This window comes from Ammospiza nelsoni, chromosome 6 (assembly GCF_027579445.1).
Source record: "Ammospiza nelsoni isolate bAmmNel1 chromosome 6, bAmmNel1.pri, whole genome shotgun sequence".
Lineage (NCBI taxonomy): Eukaryota > Metazoa > Chordata > Aves > Passeriformes > Passerellidae > Ammospiza > Ammospiza nelsoni.
This window is the reverse complement of record NC_080638.1, coordinates 64,044,403-64,065,333: the sequence shown is the minus strand read 5'-3', so window position 1 is coordinate 64,065,333 and position 20,931 is coordinate 64,044,403. Positions and strand designations below refer to the sequence as shown.

The 20,931-nt window shown below is 48.1% G+C and overlaps 1 protein-coding gene across 1 annotated transcript in view; it reads right to left on the bottom strand.

Moving 5' to 3' along the window:
• MDGA2 (MAM domain containing glycosylphosphatidylinositol anchor 2) overlaps positions 1-20,931 on the bottom strand; it is a 209,694-nt gene that overhangs the window by 51,101 nt on the left and 137,662 nt on the right. The window contains exon 8 of the mRNA XM_059474248.1: positions 14,235-14,528. Within this exon, the coding sequence (XP_059330231.1) occupies positions 14,235-14,528 (294 nt within the window). The remainder of the gene's footprint in view (positions 1-14,234; positions 14,529-20,931) is intronic.

The window sequence follows — 20,931 nt, the reverse complement described above, 5'->3', positions numbered from 1 at the left end:
GCCAGGAATTCCCAGTTCCCAATCTCCCACCCATCCCTGCCCTCTGGCACTGGGAGCCATTCCCTGGCTCCTGTCCCTCCATCCCTTGTCAGAACTCCAAATATTCTCGTCATGGACTCCTAATTTTTTCATCTTATCCCTGGCAAGGTCCTTATTTTAAGTTAGAAGGATTTTGATGGTAACTTTCAGTGTAAAATTATTATTAATTTCATTTTCTTCTGCATTCTGTGTCCGTGCCTGCTTTGCAGAAGGATTTACAATGGAAAATCCCAGTCCCCGCTCTCAGGAATTTGCTAACTTGGATTTTGTGCTTCAAGTTGTCTCCCGTGTCTGCGGAATTTGCTGGGATTTTCCAGGCTGGTGCCTCTGTCCTGGTTTGGCTCCTTGACAGGGCATTAAATTCTGTGGAAATCCAGATCCAGCCTCACCCAGCAACTCCCAGGTTCCTGAGCTTCAATATTTGTGCTGGAGCATGTGCAACGTTTGCAAGTGATAAATATTCAGATGAGTAAAGAGAAACGAATAAAACGAAAACTTTGGGGCAAAGCTGCACCATTCATGTCCCTCCATATCTGCAAATCTTGATTTGGTTGATTTGTCCAGCTGGGGCCAGAAGGGGATGGGTGAATAATGAGGAGCTTCCTTAAAGAACCATGAAATGGGAATAATCCATGGGTTTTTAAAAGTGTCTGCTCTTCTGAGCATCTTTTATGGGCTCTGCTGCTGCTGTTCCTTGGATTTTATGGAATTTAAATTGTCCTGGCTAGAATATAAATCAATGAACAGCAGTGAACAACATTTTAATCCTACAGAGCTCACGAGGGGAGCCGTGGCTGAGCTCTGGGTTAAGGGTCCTGCTCTATGGGCAGGTCCTGCATCCCAAATTTTTCTCTTCCACACCCAGGATTAAGGAATGTCTCTGGAGGTGCAGGGACCCACTGGTGACCTGGGAATAAAACCCTCTGCACTCATTCTAAAGCATTTTCCAGCTAAAAAATCACAGAGGCAGGTTATGAATGATGAAGGTGCTCATCTGGAGAAGGAAAGAACCCAGGGAAATCCTTGCCAGGCCTGAAGGGGCTCCAGGAGAGCTGCAGAGGGACTGGGGACAAGGCATGGAGGGACAGGAGCCAGGGAATGGCTCCCAGTGCCAGAGGGCAGGGATGGGTGGGAGATTGGGAACTGGGAATTCCTGGCTGGGCTGGGATTGCCAGAGCAGCTGTGGCTGCCCCTGGATCCCTGGCAGTGCCCAAGGCCAGGCTGGGCACTGGGGCACCCTGGGACAGTGGGAGGTGTCCCTGCCATGGCAGGGGTGGGATGGGATGGGCTTTAAGGTCCTTTTCAATCCAAACAATTTCTGGATTCCATTTGGGATTTGAATCAAGTCTCCTCCCTTAGGGATCCAGCCAGGGGTGCAACATCCTCGCTCATTCCTGGAGTGACTCACTCCAATTCCTTTGGAATATTTAGTGGGAAAATAATTTTTTTTTTTTTTTTTACTCATTCCTGCAGCACACATTCCATTATTTGTGGGGCTGAACTCCACTGGACATGAACAGGGCAGGGCAGAGGATGGAGACTGGGTTGGGATGGAAGGGATATTAGGTTTCATCCCGTCCCATCCCACCCCTGCCATAGCAGGGACACCTCCCACTGTCCCAGGCTGCTCCAACCTGGCCTGGGGCACTGCCAGGGATCCAGGGACAGCCACAGCTGCGCTGGGACTGCACTCCAGTCCCATCCCCACTCTCCCAAGTTCCTCCAAGGACACTCAAATACCCAGGAAGGGAGGACAAATCAAGGAAGTTTAGAAAAGCACACAGGAAATTCGAGATAGGGCTCCTATCAGCACAGGGGAAATGCTGGATTCTTCTCCTGGTTCCCTTCAGGCTGTCCCTGACAGGTGACACTGAGCCAGGTGGTGACACCTGCTCTGATCTGCACACAAAACTGCTAATAATTAATGGGGCATTTTAAACGCTTCCCCCACTCCTGAAACCTCTTCCAGAGTTCCCTGCTCCTTTTCTTTACTTTTTCACAGTAAAACAAGGGAGCTGCAGCCCCTGGAGAAGCCTCATTATTCCAGAGAGAATCCCAGAGTAAATTAGGCTGGAAAAACCCTCAGAGATCATCGACCTCAACCATTCCCAGCACTGCCACAGCCACCACTGCCCCACGTTCCCAGGTGCCACCTCCACGTGGATTTAAATCCCTCCAGGGATGGGGATTCCACCACTACCCAAGGCTGGACAACTTTTCCATGGAGGAATTCTCCCCAGTATCCAACCTGAACTTCTCCCGTTGCAACCTGAGGCTGTTGCCACTCATCCTGTCCCTGGTTTCCTGGCATAAGAGCCCCATCCCACCTGGCTGCACCCTCCTGGAGATGCCACCAGTGCCACCCAGCTCCAGCAGAGCTCGGCCAGCCCAGGTGACCTTTGGATTCACAGAGAGTGCTCGAAACCTCACAGAGATGGTGGATGAAGGTACAGACATGGAGGAAGGTTTGGAATTAGGACCTTGGAACCCACAAGACTTTTTCGAACAATGATTTGCAATTATTATCAGGCGTAATTAATGCCCTTTGAACTGACTGGACTTTCACAGCATTAAATTGCTGTGTTGTGATAGAGCAATGCTTAGTGCAAGCAAGAACATGCTTTAAGCAGGCAATAAGCAGAAATATTATAGTAAGGCTACGAAACGCAAGTAATAAACGACACAATTGTGAAGGTTTCTTTTTAGGTGAACAGAGAGGGGGAATTGTGGGAATTCACAAAATTAGAGGGTTTTGGGAAGGCTGCAAAAGGCAGGCCCCAGAGACAGCAGAACTGGGATTAGAGCCCAGCAGCAGCCGTGAGATTGGTCAGCAGAAAAATGAATTAAACTGTAGGAAAGCAAGGACAAATAGAACAATGGTCTGTGTATTAACACTTGTCTAGAATAACTCCCTAAGCTACAGAAAAGTTTATCTAGCGAGATATTAGGAAGGTTAAAGCTTAGTAATGGAGCTGTGTGCATTGTGTTTGAGGGCTCACAAGCAGGTATTGGATTTGAAATAAGCAAGCATTGTTTAACCAAAGGTACCTGTGCTTACAGTGGTTGGATGGAACTGCTGTCAATGTGCTTTTGCTTTGTGTGATTGGGCACAAAACTCATAAAGTGAGCTGTGACATTGAGTTCTGTGTCTGCTGCCTGGGATGTGAGCTGGTGGCATCTTCCCATTGCCATAGCCATGGAATGAGAGTGATGCTGGAAAATCAAACAGCTCAAGGCAGTTCCCAACAGCCCTGTCCTGTTGGGGATTTGTACAGACCCCAACTGGTGACAGCCTTCATCCCAGGGTTGGGGTCACTCCATCCCAACCATGCTCATGCTCCCAAAAAGTGATGGACAAAGAGGTTCCAGCCTCAAGTGCCAAATAAACCAGGGATAAACATGGAAGGACCAGGCAGAGAGAGGAGCAGAGAAACTGGTAACACCTGGGGGAGATCTCAGCATGATGGCTTCAAATAAAAAGTGTTTTTTACTCAGACAGGGGAGGCAAAGAGATGTTGTGAGGAGAGCAGAAAACACAGAAATGTGCACATAAAACAAATGTATGGACTTCAAACAGCACCAAAATCCCATTTTTACTGCTCTTCTGGACAGTGCTTGCAACAAATTTTATTTGCCTTGAAATAGAGATCAGTTCTCACCTCTGTATTTTATTTCTCCTGTGGACAAGGTCACTTTAGACCCAAAGGGGGTTTGCTTTTGTTGATCAGAGCTGAGAATTACCAATAAACCCCCCAAATTTCTTTCTTTCTCTGTCCTTGGGAGATTTGGAGCCTGTTTTATGTGCAGGAGTCATGGCTTTAGGTTAAATTATGCATTTACCTTTGGGCTGGGGGAGGCTTTCATCTCCTTTAGAACCTGGGACTTAGAACAAACCTCAGAAACCAGAATTCATTGAACTGCCCCTATTTTTAAGCAGCCAAGGTCAGGGCTTGAAACTTTGGGGTCAGGGATTGAAACCCTGGGGATGGCTCAGCCTGGGATCCGTGGAAAATGAGAAGGACTCAGCTCAGAGCCAGAGGGCAAATTGTCCTCAGGTTCCAAAATAAAAAAAAAAAAAAGCTTTGGGAAGGTTTAAATAAAATAGAAAAGAAAGTTAGGGCCAGAAGAGAACAGCTCAGAGCAGCAGGGCAGGGGCAAAAGGGGAATTTATTGGAGCAAATTCTCAGCCCAGAGTTTCTCCATGATCATTCCTGGTGTCTGCTGAGAAGGACAAGCAGGACAAGGAGCCCCCAGCTGAGGCAGAATGAGCAGGCTGGGAATACAAACCCTGCTTCCTTCCCTTCCTCGCTGCCAGCATTCAAAAGGGATCAAGGGATTTTAAATCAAGGGGTTTTAAAGGAAGGAACATTGAAATTGAGCATTGGTGGGAGCACCAAATGACATTGGAACAACAATGGGATAAAACTTTTCCCATGGATTTCCTGGGAGAGCTGGGAATGTTCCCTGGGAGAGGAGAAGGCTCCAGGCAGAGCTCAGAGCCCCTGGCAGGGCCTGAAGGGGCTCCAGGAGAGCTGCAGAGGGACTGGGGACAAGGGATGGAGGGACAGGAGCCAGGGAATGGCTCCCAGTGCCAGAGGGCAGGGATGGGTGGGAGATTGGGAACTGGGAATTCCTGGCTGGGCTGGGATTGCCAGAGCAGCTGTGGCTGCCCCTGGATCCCTGGCAGTGCCCAAGGCCAGGCTGGGCACTGGGGCACCCTGGGACAGTGGGAGGTGTCCCTGCCATGGCAATCACTGGATGGGATTTAAGATCCCTCCAACCAAACCCAAAGTGCCCCAAAGTTCACTCCTGTGCGTGGCCACAGGGAAAGAAGGAATTACAACTCCTGAAATAAAACCACCCCATGATATTCCCCATTTCAGATGTGTCCTAATGTCCAGCATTAAAGCAGAGCCTTGCTTTGAAATGAAACTGCCCTGAGTAGATCTGATGTAAAAAAACCTCAGAGAAACAGGGTTTGAGTCCATTTGGATTTTCCTGGTCCTGAGTTCTGGGAGTAGTTGGATCCCATTTGGAAGATTCCAAGGACTCAGGCCTGGCTCATCATCTTTGAGCCTGGATTTGTATTTAGGCTCTACTCCAACTGAATAAAAAACCTCACAACTAAATAAATAAATGCCTAAATAAGGGGTATCACCTCTCTTTATGGGGCTGTTCTTAGAGCAGATGGATTTGTCTTCTGTGTCCAACGATTTCATGCTGAATGGAATAAACTCCAACATTTCCTTGTTTTCCTCCTCCCACAGGAGTCTCTAAAATTCTATATTATTGCTTCAAAGTCTGCTTTTTCTCTCCAATATTTTATACAGAATTGCCTTTTTGTTTCCAGTAAATCCAGATATTGCTCCTCTCCTTCTTCCAGCTGCTTCCTCTCCTGTTGGAGTTCATCTTCCCCCTCAACCAATTTTATCAAGCCCTGTTTTATCTCCAAAATTGAATTTCCAAGGTTATTGAAGGAATATATTTTTCTCTCTTTTCATTTCCTCCCCAAACTCCATCAGGGCTCCCCTTGGATATATATCTGGGAGCTCTGCATAGTCAGTGGGGTTGCCATGAAAAACATCCTGGAACAGCCTGAATTCCCTGTTTTCCTTGCTTTCCCACCATTCCAAATCCTCTGGGATAGTGGGAGGTGTCCCTGCCCTGACAGGGCTGGAACTGGGTGGGTTCAAGGTCCCTTCCCACCAAATCCTTCTGGAATTCTGGGATTCTTTTCCACACCAGCCAAAGCCCAAGCCACGGGACGGAAATCAACTACAATCCATTATTTATTCCTGGAGCAGGGATCCTGGTGGCTCCAAGCCTCATCCAGCCTGGACTTGGATGGATCCATGAAGTTTGGAGAACCCTGAAGGTCGACAGCAACCCACGGCAGGGATGGAACTGGAGGAGCTTTAAGGTCCCTTCTGACCCAAACAATCCTGGGATTTTATGGTTTTCCAATTCCAACAGAGATGTGGAAGCCTTGGCCGTGCTGGATATCCTGCTGAGCTCGATGACTTTTCCGACCTCAGCCATTCCATGGGTCCATATTTGGTCTTCCAGGTTCCAAGTGAGGGATTTCAGCTTGCAAAGGACAACAAAACCCAGAAGGAACAGGATCCTCAGGGAATGGGCAGATTCCCGAGGCTGCCAGAGCTCCAGGAGCTCTGAGGGTCAGGGTGGGATTGTTGGGGTGTCTGAGCAGCACCAGGAGCTGAACTGGAGGATCCTTGGGATCCCTTCCAGCTCAGGATATTCCAAGATTCCAAGATTATTTCAACAGAGGTGATGTAGAGATGTTGCTGCTTCTCCTTCATCTCTCCCAATGACTTGAAGGTGCCAAACCCAACATCCAATGGATCATTCCAGAAATTACCATGAAACTTCTTAGAATGATTTTACATTGCCCAGACAAATCATAATTTTCCTGATAAAACAAATTACAGCAGAGTGTGAATCTGTAGCCTCTCCACTGCAAGCCAAGACATTCCTAAAAGGAAAAATCACCATCCTTTGTTGGAAAAATCAGTCCCAAGTCCTGTCATTCTATGGAAATCCCATCCAGGAATGGGAATTCTTTGTGTCTCTGTCCCTCTCTGCAAGCCAGCCCTGCCACAGATTAGAAAATGAGGATAGGATCAGTCTGTTCCTTGATAGAGAATAAAATGTGCTAATAATCCATTGGAATGATGGAATAAATCCAAATAAACTGCCCCATCTGGAGGAAAACAGTCAATGAGAGCAGAGAGAAAAGTGGCTTTATGATAAAAATATCTATTAATGGTCACTGGAACTGCAATGGAGCCTGGAAAATGAGGAATTTGTATCAGTTGTGAGGGATATGGATCAATTGTGAGGAGTATGGATCAATTGTGAGGGATATGTATCAATTTTAAATGGTTTGAATTTATTATCAAGGCTCAGAACTACCTGGAGATAACAATTCCTCTAGAAAGAATTAGAATGTCCCTGCTTTGGTTTGCCAAAGCAATAATAAATGGAAGGTGTGAAAGTTCCCTTTATTCTGTGGAGAGCTTCTGAATGCAAGGAAAGTGTGAGAAATCCTGTCACAAGGAATTTCCTATATCAGGAATTTCCAGCAGGGAAGCTGCTCATGGAGCCCCTCCCGAGGAGATGAGTGTGGTCTCCACAGAGAGGAGCTGTGGTGACACCACCAATTCCATGGATGATGGATAATGACTGGAGTGATCCCCAAGGGAATGGTGGTCCATGGAGGCTCCCCCAGGCAGGTGGAGGAGCTGGACAACACCCAGGGGGAGATCCATGTCCTACCAAGCCAAGGACACAAAATCAGAACCTCCATCTGCTTCATCCCCCTGTGCTGGGGCACCTTCAGTCCTGGGGTGAATTGTGGGAAGACCTGGTGGGGCTGGAGAGTGTCCAGGAAAGGGAATGGAGCTGGGAAGGGGCTGCAGAATCCCTGAGGAGCCGGGCAGGGGCTGCAGAATCCCTGAGGAGCTGGGAAGGGGCTGCAGAATCCCTGAGGAGCTGGGCAGGGGCTGCAGAATCCCTGAGGAGCTGGGCAGGGGCTGCAGAATCCCTGAGGAGCTGGGAAGGGGCTGCAGAATCCCTGAGGAGCTGGGCAGGGGCTGCAGAATCCCTGAGGAGCTGGGCAGGGGCTGCAGAATCCCTGAGGAGCTGGGCAGGGCTCACCTGGAGCAAAGGAGGCTCAGGGGCCCTTGTGGCTCTGCACAGCTCCTGCCAGGAGGGCACAGCCGGGGGGTCGGGCTCTGCTCCAGGGAACAGGGACAGGAGCAGAGGGAACGGCCTCAGGCTGGGCCGGGGCAGCTCAGGGTGGGCACAGCAGGAATTTCCCCACGGAAAGGGGGCTCAGGCCTTGGCACTGCCCAGGGAGGGTTGGAGGGATATCCAAGCCCTGTGGCACTCGGGGACAGGGTCAGTGGTGGCCTTGGAAGTGCTGGGAACAGTTGGATTTGATGATCTCAAAGGGATTTTCCAACCTCAGTGAATTCACTCAAGACTCCTCTTGCCTTAAGTGATTTTGCTCCTGATATGGTTCCTCAAAGCCTGGTGGAACCCAAAGGAAATCTCTCCCAAAAATCATCATTCCCACCAACCCTCCCAGCATTCCCTGCATCCTGCACCTCCAATACTGAATCAAACATCCTCGGCCCATCTCTGCTGGAAAACCTGATTTTGTGGGACACAAAAAGCTCTAATTTCATTCCTGCTGGAAGGAATCTTCCTACTGACACTGGTCCCAGCTCCACAGGCAAAATGATTTGCAAACCTCCCTATTAACAGCTGCAGACAGGCCTGAATAATAACAGTGGAATTGGGAATAGAATCCAAAGGATTTGGGAGGGAGCACGGGGAAAGCAGCAGCTTGTCTTTAAATCTGTGCACTGCCTTCCAAACTCTGTTTTATGAGGCAATTACAGGTACAAAGCTGAATATTGGAAAGTGAGACAGGAGGAGAGGGATTTATATGGAGCTAAAAAATCAGCTGGGATGAATTCCAGCAGCATCCATGGACAGCGTTATTTGTGTCCTGTGTCAGTCCAAATAATCTTAATTTTTAATGCAGCGCTTTGCAAGCAGAGTTCTGTCGAAATCCATATTTTGTGTAATTATGGGAATTAATCTCCTAAGTATTACAGGACAACAAAGGAATTATATTTACTCAGCATCTTCTGCTGTTAAAAATTAACTACAAGGACAAGTTAATTATTCCAATTTACCTTTCCCTGGCTGGTGTTGAGTTGTCCTTGGTTTTTGTGACTCCTTTTTATTCCAGTCACAACATTCCCTCTCATCCTGCTGCTCACCTTCTTCCCATGGTAACTGTGGGGATGGATATCCCTGAACTCCATAAGGTTTAAAGAATAATCCCATGAGTTTTCCTCAGCTCTTTGGGTCTGGAATTCCCATTTTCCCTTCAAATCCAACCTCTTAACCTGTTATGAATTGGGAATAGAAGAAGAAGCTGTGGCTGCTCCATCCCTGGAAGTGTTCAAGGTTGGATGAGGTTTGGATCAGCCAAAGCTCTGATCCTTCCTATTTTGAATATGGATATGGAATATTTACATCTCTTTCCACTCATTTTTTCTTCTTCCAAAACCATTTTTGTTTGGAAGACTCTTTGCTCCTGCTCTCAGACAGTGCAGGATTATCCTCTCCAAGACCAATTCCCAAAAAACCCCAATATAAATAATTCATATTACCTCTCTCAATAACGTCTCTGTTTATTCAGGTTCTGGAGTGCTTTGGGTTTTTTGCAATTTCTGACAGGAAGGCCTATCCCTGATAATAATTTTAATTAAAAAAAATATGAAAAAAATTCAAATTATCTGGTTCTCATCTAAATTTTCCACGGCACCAGGGTTTGCATATTCATCACCTCCCTGGGTCACCAAACTCACGCTGCCCTTGACCTTGCTAAATGTCAAAAAGCTCCTGGGATTTCTCTTTCCTGGTCCAGCCATCTGTGATTTCCCTGTTTTTTCCCTGCCTTGCTCCATGTGGATAAATTACACCCAAAGCCATCCTTGCCTCTGGGTTATTCTGAAATCAGCCTCAATCAGATGAGGATCCTAGAGAATAGATTTTGCTGTTTTACAATTTTCTGGGAAGTTTCTGGACTAGGAATTAAGGAGCAGGGAGGGATCCATTGGTTAAAAACCCCAACATGGGAATTATCCACCTGGAGTGCCTCAATCTCTCTGTATTTATATATAAAATAAACGTAGCAATAAATATCCCCACGGGAAGGTCCAAGCTTTAAGCTCAGTTTAGCAGCATCGACCTCTGCCATATCCTGGGAAAATCCTTTTGGGCAGGAAAGTGGAAAAACCCAGTTTGGAAAGCAAATCAAAATTATCAAAGCAATGGGAGCACCATTATTTTGATATTTTTCAAGTTGTTAAGGTCATTACATCATTGGAAGAGAAGGAAAAAAACAGCTAAAAATTTTAAAAAATGGACCCTCTTCTAAACTTGTTTTTAGGCTGTCCTTTCTCCCCCCACAAACAGCCCAAATTAAACCTAACTTTTATCTCCAGAGAAAGAATTCATTCAGAAAGTGATAAACGCACCAGCCTGGGAATGGATTGGGTTATGTAATATTTGTCCTGAATATTAATCAGCTTTTCCCACTCAAATCTTCAATCATAAGAGGGAAAAAAAAAAGATGTAAATAATATTAATATTAAATGCAAATTCTGATTTCCTTCATCATTCCAGCCTGCCTAAGCATAGATTTATAAGAGATTTGTTTTAAAATCCAGATATTTGCCCCACTTGATTTCTCAGATTGCTTGGTTATCCCTTTTTAATGAGTTTTCATAATTAAAATTTTATAATCTGGAAGATTTCACTCTTTGGGAGTTTTACCACACTCCTGATCTGCATTCCCAAGACAATTCCATGAAGTTGGTAAATTCCCACAGAGATTGGCCACCGTACCTGTTCAAACATCTTCTCCCAATGACTTTCCTAAAATTCCAAGAGTTTTTAGCTCATTAATCTCAGTCCCATTTGGGATGGGGAACGTTTCCTTCCCTCACAACAATTTTTATTTCATTATTAATACAATATTTGCATATAAATATTTAATTAGGCAGATATTTCCAGAGCAGACCCAGCATATTCCTGAGCTGCCAAGTTGCCTTTCCAAGGCAGAAAAATTCCTTTTCCCATTCCCAGCTGCAAAGAAATCGAAAATCAAGGAAAGAGGACTCAGGGTTGGATCCTCCAGCTGATGGAAAATGGGAATAATGCATTTCTGCTGCTCCCTCAGCACCTGAGATCATCACTCAGCCTCATCTTTCTCCTTAATTAGCTCAGTTCCATTCCCAATCTAATCCCTGCAGGATGAGCCCCTTTCCCAGAATTATTTGGGATTTATTACCAAGGAAGAATGACACAAATAAAGCTGAGCTCCAGCAGAACAGGAAATTCTGGAACATCCCAATGTGGCCAGCAAAGCTCTGCCAGCCAGGCTTCCATGAAGTATCTTGGATGTTTTAAGAGGCATTCCAAGGGTTTGGAGATGGATGAGTTTGGGAAGAGGTTTGGGCTCTAAATAGGAATTTATGGAGTGCAGAAGGAAAAGGGAGATGGGGAAAACGATCCCGTCCTCACTGCTCTGATCACTTGGGATGGGACGTGATGGAGATGCTGCCCAAGGTGGCACCTGGTGGCACTTTTATGTCCCGACCCTTTCCTGCAGCTGGAAAAGTGGGGCTGGCAAATCATCCCTGGGTTGAGCCCTGTCTGCCACCAGCAGGGTTTGATTTATTCCTTAAAAATTCATTTATCCACATTTGCAGCTGGAATATCATAAAATAGAATCCCAGAGTGGTTTGGGTTGGAAAGGGACCTTGAAGATCATCCAGTGCCACCCCTGCCATGGCAGGGACACCTCCCACTGTCCCAGGGTGCCCCAGTGCCCAGCCTGGCCTTGGGCACTGCCAGGGATCCAGGGGCAGCCACAGCTGCTCTGGCAATGCCAGCCCAGCCAGGAATTCCCAATTCCCAATCTCCCACCCAACCCATGATGGGAAATCTCATCTTAGAGCAACCTGGGACAGTGGGAGGGGTCCCTGCCCGTGGAGGGCGTTGGAATGGGATGGGTTTGAAATTCCCTTCCAACCCAAACCATTCTGTGACTCCAGGATTCTCGTTTTCCTAGAGAAGTTTTAGGATTTAAGGTAAACGCACACACATAAAAAAATCTTAAACCACAGTTCAAGGACAAACTGAGCAAGACCAAAATCCACAATTTTCCTGGAGAACTCCCAGGCTGGGATCCTGACATCACTGAGATGGGATAAAGGGATGGCAGCAGAGAACAGAGGTGAGGAAAAAAAAACCTCATTACATGAGGGGGTCAAATTAAAAATAAATCCTTTATATTTGAATTTACTTTTCATTTCTCTTTAGCTTGACCCAACAGGTGTGGCCTGGAGCAGTAATTCCACAGAAGGATTTGCCCTGTGGAACAGATTCCCAGGGAATGAGCACATTCCCAAGGCTGCAGAGTGTGGGATTGTTGGGTGTCTGTGCAGGGCCAGGGGTTGGATTTGTGATCCTTTTGGGTCCCTTCCCACTCAGGATATTCCATAATTCCTTGAAAATAGATTAATTAACCACTTTTAATGAGTGTCACAAGGAGAATCTTCCCAAGCATGGGAATATTCTCACTCAGCACATCCACAGTGAAATCCATTAGTTATTCTCTAAATAAAAGAGTTCCATTAAAAATCTTTCCCCGCTCATCAGTGATGGAAGCATCCAGGATAAATATTCCCAAATTCTGAAAAGAACTGGTTTTCATGACAATTGGTTAAATGCCACCGTCAGTACAGAAACGCTGCTCAAGTCGTTGGGAACAAAAACTTTCCTCCCACAGGAAAAATAATCAAAGCTTTCCATAATTTTTCTCCATTCATCTCCAATTTGTCACTTGCCAGGATGTGAACAAAGGGAGCAGAATTCTAAACATGGAGAGATGAAAGGGAAAACGCCTGGAAATACCTGTTGAACTCCTACTTCTTGGAAGCGTTTTCAGGTTGTGCCTCTTCTTTCAGAATTAGGAAAATTTTGCATCTCAAGCAGAATAAAAATGAATCAAAAGAGGGGGTTTGGCAGCAGGAAAAGGTGGGAAAATAACAGCAACCCCAGCAATGCATCCCAGAATCTGAGAGTCAGCAGAGTCATCCCATGGGATCCACCAGGAACTGCCTCAGGTCCTGAGGAAGTGCAAAGCTGTTGGAATTCCTCAGACACAAAATATTTTCTACTTTTCTCAGCAAATTCATACCAGAAAAAGGAGAAAGAATTTACTTCCCCTCTCCTTATTTAGAAGGATCAACACTCTACTGTTTCTGTGGTGGTTCTCATTCCCAGATTCAGAGAATCCCAGGATCATTGAGGTTGGGAATGAGCTCCAAGATCAGAGTCCCAGCTGTGCCCAATGCCCACCCTGTGCCCAGCCCAGAGCTCTCAGTGCCACCTCCAGAAATTCCTTGGACACCTCCAGGGATGGGCACTCCAAACCTCCCTGGGCAGTGCCAATCCCTTTCCATGGGGAGATTCCTGCTGTGGGTGCAATGAATCCAAGCAATGCTGGGCTTGGGCCCCCTGAGCCTCTTTTGCTCTGGGAAAAAATGACTGAGCCAAGGACAGGAGGCACAGATCCCTCACTCTAATTCCAGTGGGATGAACCCGCTCCTAACACAACAAGAGAAACCCACAGGGGAGGAGATTCCATCCTCCCTTCAGCCTCGACTTTGGGATTTAAAGCTGGAGCAGCAGGAAGAAGCTGTGGTGGAAGTCCTGCAGATCCCAGCCATGTAATCAATGCATCCATAGTCTGTTACAAAGCAGAGCCAGGAAAAACAAATCAGTTCCTTATTAGCACTGAGGACGTGTGAGGAGCAGCTCTTCCCTGGAGGCCCTGAAAGAGGTCACTTGTGCTGAGCACCGAGCGCTCCTAAAAAGCCAAGTGACAGAAGATTGGGGCATCTGAAAGTGGAATAAATGAGGGCTGCACTTCATAAAACACCCAAATTAAGTCCTGACAGAGCAGCAGAGGCAGGGAAGTCACTCAGCCCAAAGAATGGCTCATTATCCCCCCGTTATTCCCCAGAAGCCACCTCAAACCAGGCTTTCCGTGCTCTGACAACAAACACCGCACATATCCAAAATAAAAAATAACTGATTCCCCCCTTTTCCCTCCCCATTCCCGAGGCTGGCTGGCAGAGCAGAGCAGGCTGGATCTGGATGCGGATCAGCTCCCAGGGAACAGTTCTTGCCCTCCTTTTCCCCTCCTTGTTTTACACAGCAGCAACAAATGAGCTCAGGATCAGCTCAACATTTAGAGAAATACGTGCTCCCATCTCATCTGCTTGTTCGTGTGTCAAGGAATTCAAAGCTGTGGGGAAAATAATGATTGCCTCACACTTGCTTGGTTTTTTTTTGTTTTGATATTTTTCTGGTTTCTCTTACCAGAAATGAGACTCCTATGTCATTTTTACTTCCACATTTACATGGAATTCATGGATTCAGGGAACTACAGAGACAAACAACCCCACATCAAATATGTAACAGCCGTAAGACTCTTGCCGCTGTTTGTTTAGGTGAGGAATAAATCAGCCTTTTCTCAGCGCAACAAAGAGAAAACCGAGGGAAAGCAAGGCTTTACTCACACTGCACGATGAGCTGCACCAAGGCCTCTCTGGGTTTGACATTGAACCCGTTGTACTGGCTGGTCTGGCACCGGTAGGTCCCGCTCATTTCCCGGGAGACGTTGACGATCCGCAGGATCCCGTCGTAGCTCTCGGTCTGCAGGGCCCCGTCGGGCATGGCCACCTCCTTGTCAGCCCGTGACCACAGGATGATGGGCTTGGGCTTCCCCGTCACCTGGCACTGCAGCTCGATGGTGTCCCCTTCCCGCGTCACCAGCGGGGACTTCTCCTGAGGCACCGTCAGGTTGGGGGGCACTGCCAAGGGGACAGGAGAGGGGTCAGCAATCAGGCACCAGGAATGGATTTCCTGCCAGGACCATCCACGGAAAAGGGGATTTGTCCACAGCAATGTGTGGGTTGTGCCCTTTGGAAGCTCCCACATTTACTTCTCAGCGGCCTGGAGAGCCTCAGAGGAGATTTCCCAGCTCTGCTGTGACACTCGTGCCCTCCCAGTGCTCCCAGTACCCTCCCACCATCGCTCACTCCCCCACTGCCAGTTCTGCTTTCCTTTAAAGGACCATTTGGCACTAAATCCCATTTTTTTAGAACAGCCTGGCTGCTGATTTTTATCCAGCGCATGGATAAATGGCTGTGGATGAGGAAGGGTTGCGGCAACTGAGAAATCACCTCAGAACTGGAGGCCTGACCCCAAAATGCAGCTGAGGTCCATCAAGTGGTGTTTATTCCATGTAGACAGGAATTAACAATTCCAAAAAGGACGCTGTAATTATTCCCAGCAGCCCCATGGAGCAGGAGCACCTCACAGTGAGCAGGTGATGGCCAAGGACACCAAGGATGTGCATGTGGGGGAGCAAATCCAGAGGAACCCATGGAGCTCCTCTAAGGGCTGGAGCCGCTCTGGAGCCAGGCTGGGAGGGCTGGGGGTGTTCCCTGGAGAGGAGAAGGCTCCAGGGAGAGCTCAGAGCCCCTGGCAGGGCCTGAAGGGGCTCCAGGAGAGCTGCAGAGGGACTGGGGACAAGGCATGGAGGGACAGGAGCCAGGGAATGGCTCCCAGTGCCAGAGGGCAGGGATGGGTGGGAGATTGGGAATTGGGAATTCCTGGCTGGGCTGGGATTGCCAGAGCAGCTGTGGCTGCCCCTGGATCCCTGGCAGTGCCCAAGGCCAGGCTGGGCACTGGGGCACCCTGGGACAGTGGGAGGTGTCCAGCCTTGCTTGGAACACTTTTGGAATGCTGTGGTATGCATGGAGAGATGGAAAATCCTGATTTAAACACTGCCCACCCTCCTTTTCCCTTGATGCCTCCTGAAAACTCATCTTCCCTGATGGAGCTCCTGTCCTGCAGCAAGGACAGACATTCCCTGTGGGAACACAACCCCTTCAGGAGCTTTTCCTCTCCTCCCTGCCCTTCCCTCAGCTCCTTTCCTGCAATGCCAGGCCTGACAAAACCCAGCCTGCACCTCCCTCCTGTCTGCAGGAAAAATATTCCAGAGCAATTTTCAACCCCCAGGGGACAGAAACAACAAACTCGTCCCAGTGAGAAGCAATTCCAGCTTTCCCCTGGGATCTGCTCCCTGTCTCCAGCCCTGACAAGCCTGGTAGGAATCACAGTTGAAATCTGGGCCTTTCACAGGAAGCAAAGTGCTGCTTTCAGCTGTTTTGAAGGCTTTAATAGCTCCTGTCAGGTGGGACAGGCAGACATGGGAAGAACTTTTTCCACAGGGAAGGGAAGGAAAAATTATTTTATATTAAAAAAAAATCCAGAAAAATTAAAAAGAAATAAACAACAACTGCTTAATAAAACATTTCCAATATGAATAAAACATTATTAATTTTCAGTTATGTGGTTTTGTGCCACGGCAGGTTCTGTGCACAGGAAAATTCCCAGGGGAGCTGGAGCACTATGAAATCCTGGACCAAAGTGGGGGAAATGTGTTGTTCCAAGAAGGAAAATACAGTTCATAGGGAAAGGTGTCTGCCTGCGGCCAGGATTTTCCAGCTCCCCTGGCTTGTGGCTTCCCAGCTGAGGGCAAATGTGACAGAACCCTTTGTGGATCAGGAAAATTCCTGGATTTGTCCTTTCCCAGCCTGTGCAGTGGATCTGCTCCCAGCTGGGGCTGTTGGATGCAGGCCTTTCCCAGCTGGATGGATGCTGGAGGCTCCTCAGGCTTCCCTGGGAATCTCAGCCCGCCCTGGCTCAGGGATTCACTGCCCTCCAGAGATGAGGGCTTACTGGGATGAGATCCCTGACATCCTGAGGTCCCTGTGATCCCAATATCCCGAGGGAAAAGCCCTGGGCCGGCCCAGCCAGCTCTGCTGCAGCCCCAGCTGGGGCCCGGATGGGAATTCTCCCTCTGGGAATTGTCCCTGTGGAGCTAGCCCTGGACATGTGGTGCTGGCAGCCTCTTCCAGATCCCAAACATTTCCAGGGATTCCAGGCTGTGTGAGAGCAAAGGGTGAGCAAAAATTATCCAATCCTAGTCTGGGAATACAATCCCAGTCTGAGTTAACCAATCCCAGTCTGAGCTATCCAATCCTGGTCTGAGCTATCCAGTACCAGTCTGGGAATAAAATCCCAGCTGGGAACACAATCCCAGCCTGGGAACACAATCCCAGCCTGGGAACATAATCCCAGCCTGGGAATCCAATCTGAACATGGGAATCCAATCCCAGTCTGAACTATCCAATCCCAATCTGGCAATCCCATCCCAGTCTGGGAATGCAATCCCAGTCTGAGCTGTCCAAGCCCAGTCTGAGAATCCTGTCCCAGTCTGAGCTATCCAATCCCAGTCTGGGAATGCAATCCCAGCCTGAGCGATCCAATCCCAGCCTGGAAATCCAATCCCAGTCTGAGCTGTCCAATCCCAGCCTGGGAATCCAATCCCAGCCTGAGCGATCCAATCCCAGCCTGAGTTATCCAATCCCAGCCTGAGCGATCCAATCCCAGCCTGGAAATCCAATCCCAGTCTGAGCTGTCCAATCCCAGCCTGGGAATCCAATCCCAGCCTGAGCGATCCAATCCCAGCCTGAGTTATCCAATCCCAGTCTGAGCTATCCAATCCCAACCTGGGAATCAGCCATTCCAGCTGGGACAAGGCAGGAAATTTGGGAAAAAACAAGAAGCACGTCCATGTTTGGAGGGAGAAAAAAGCAGATCCACGATGAAAATCCCCTGTGCAAGCACAATAATTCCCCCTCTTTTCCCACCAGTTTTTCCTGAAAAAGCAGAGATAACAGCACAGCAGAAAAAGCTGCACCTCGCTGAGATAAGGAGCAGCACCACGAGGGTGGTGACAGCTGATAAGGAAGGCTCTGTCAGTGTCCCAGATGGAAAGATCCCCTCCAATCCCTGACTCCTCGTCTCCCGTGGCATTTTGCAGTGCCTGTCACTGCGAGGCAGCTGAGAGCTCGTTATGGTTCCCAGGATTTATTCCTGCTGTTCCTGGAAGCAGCACAGGGGACAGGAGAGACAAGGCCATCCATTAGGATGAAGAATTCCAGGGGCAACGCCATCAATCCAAAGCCTGGCTGCACCTCTGGGTCACTTTTGAGTAACAACAAGGTCCTACCAAGAATTTCTCTGTCCGCCACCCCATTCATGGCCCCAGCTCCCCCAAATTTAGACCCTCTAATTAGGGGGATTCTCCACTCTCTAATTAGAGGGAGAAAAAGCCCCAAATCTTTGCTCAAAGATGAAAAATTCCAGGGACAATGCCATCAATCCAAAGCCTGGCTGCACCTGTGGGGCACATGTGAGGAACAATGAGATCCCACCACAAATTTCTCTGTCCTCACCCCATTTATGGCTCCAGATCCCCCCAATTTGGACCCTCTAATTTCTTTAACTAGGAGGATTCTCCACTCACTAGTTAGGGGGAGAAAAAAGCCCAGACCTTTGCACAGGAGGGTTTTTGGCAGGGTTTCCCCTTTCCAGCCCAGCTATTTGTTGTCACAACCTCACAGGTATTTAATTATCTCTGAGCTGTGTGTTCCATTGGTAAATGTAGCTGGAATTAGCAACAGGCTGAAGAAATGAATCCCTGCTTTTGGGAAAGGGTGACACAGCAGGGGCATGTGGGATTTGTCTCCATGAGCAATCTACCTCAAAAGGATTGAGGAGAAAATAAAAATTGGAATTTTTTTTCCCCCAAACATTTTGGGAGACCCCAGAGCAGGGAATGGTGAGTCTGGATGAGCAAGGTTAGACACAGAGAATCATGGAATTGTTCAGGTTGGAAAATCCTCTGAGATCATTGAGTCCAACTGTTCCATGGCCACCATTGCCCCAAGCACCACACCCAGAGGGGCTTTAAATCCCTCCAGGGATGGGGACTCCACCCCTGCCCTGGAAAGGAGAATTCATTTCCAAGCAGGAATTCTCCCTGATATCCAACTAAACCCTTTCCAGGCAGAAATTCTCCCTGATATCCAACTAAACCCTTTCCAGGCAGGAATTCTCCCTGATATCCAACTAAACCCTTTCCAGGCAGGAATTCTCCCTGATATCCAACTAAACCCTTTCCAGGCAGAAATTCTCCCTGATATCCAACTAAACCCCTTTCCAGGCAGAAATTCTCCCTGATATCCAACTAAACCCTTTCCAGGCAGAAATTCTCCCTGATACCCAACTAAACCCTTTCCAGGCAGAAATTCTCCCTGATATCCAACTAAACCCTTTCCAGGCAGAAATTCTCCCTGATACCCAACTAAACCCCTCCTGGCACAACCTGGGGCTGTTTCCTCTCTTTCCACCCCTTGTGCAAAGATGAGCAGGCAAAGGTGGCTCTGGGGGCTCAAATCCATGAGGAAAGGAGCAGGGGTGAACCAAGGGTGTGCCAGCCAAGTTGGGATGGGTAGGGAAGGGTGCCAGGCAGGTGTCACCAGGCTGTCACCAACTGTGCCAGGCTGTCACCAGCTGTGCCAGCTGCTGTCTCCCAGCAGGTGCTGCTGTGGCACAAGGAGAGCCCCGGAGGGCTCAGCCTCTTCCTGAGTGCTCCTGCAGCTCCAAGGAAAGGGCAGCTCTGCCCCTGCCTTGCAGAATGAAAAGTTACCCAAATCCTGGATGGAAACAAGAAATGTTCCCTCATTCCTGCAGCCCACTGCCCGGCCTGGAAAAGGACAAATCCATCCTTTTTCCTCATCCTAAGTGGAAACAACAAAGGTTCTCTTATTGCTGCACCAAGGGGTTTAAAATAAATTCACACCCTCAGCAGTTTCCTGAAGCGGAGGGTGACACCTGGAGAACAAAAAGCTTTGGTGACACTTGGAAAAGTGACACCTGGAGAACAAAAGGTTTTGGTGACACTCGGAGGACAAAAAGCTTTGGTGACACCTGGAGAACAAAAGACTTTGGTGACACTCGGAGGAAAAAAAGCTTTGCTGACACTTGGAGATCAAAACTTGGAGAGCAAAAAGGTTTGGTGACACTCAGAGGACAAAAAGCTTTGGTGACACTTAGAAAAGTGACGCCTGGAGAACAAAAGGCTTTGGTGACAGAGGACAGAAAGCTTTGGTGACACTCAGAGGAAAGAAAGCTTTGTTGATACTTGGAGAACAAAACTTGGAGAGCAAAAAGCTTTGGTGACGCCTGGAGAACAAAAATCTTTGGTGACGCCTGGGGAACAAACAGCCTTGGTGACACTTTGGTAGCACCGATTTAAAGCCACATTGTCACCCTGTGAGTGGGCAGTGGCCCGTGGTGAGCAGGTTCTGCTGATCTGTGTCCAACCCTGGTTTTAAATAAAATATCTGAGACAACTCAGCCTCCCTGGGCTGCTCATCCAGCACGGGGTGAGGTGGCAGGAGGTCACTGCTCTCCTGTCCTCTGATTCTTTGTTCTGCTCCCCAGACGGACATTCCTGCTGCTGGAGAGAGTAAAACCAGACAGGAACTCTTCCAGCTGCTCTCCTGTGGCAGTTCCAGTGAAATTCCAGAGGATCCATGATCCAGCATGGTCTAGAGGAGAACGGGGTCAGGACAAGACATACATTTCGGAGAAAAAAACCCAAAACTCCTGAGCCTAATATGTTTATTCCTTGTGTATTCTGGGTGTTGTTAGTTCTACTCGAGCTCTCTGAAGTCCTGATGGATCAAATTCCAGCTTAATTAACGGATCAGACAGATTAATTAAATGCCAGAGAGCCGTTGGCAGAGGCAAGAAGCTGCAGACAGAGAAATCCTTCAGAGGCGCTCTGATCCCATTAAAACCGCCCTGCTCACAGAGGCTGGACGGGCTCTAAAATAATTCCATTATTTCCATGATTCCAGGACAATCAGAGGGGGACGAGGAGCCCCCACAAGTGGTGGCCTCACACCTGCTGAGCTCTTCCCTGGGGATTTTGGGGGTTGCTGTCACTTCTGTGTCCTTGGGAGCCTTGAGGAAAACGTTTCCTTGGAATAATCCCTGTCAGTGACAGGGAAAAATCCTGGGATAATGTGGCCAGGCTGCTCCACATGGATTCATCTGGATAATTAGGATCATGCACAGCAAAGGAGTGTTTGAGCAGCACATCATGAAATCATCCAAAACTGGAGATCATCCAGAGAGAATCTCCCCAAGGAGCTGTTGGAATTCACATTATCCAAGGAATTCCAGCCCAGCCTGGCTCAGGAATATTGAGGAATCCACGCTGTGCCGGCTGGAAGGGAGAACAAAGTTATTTGTGTGTCCTACTTGTACAATATTTATGAATTTGAAGGG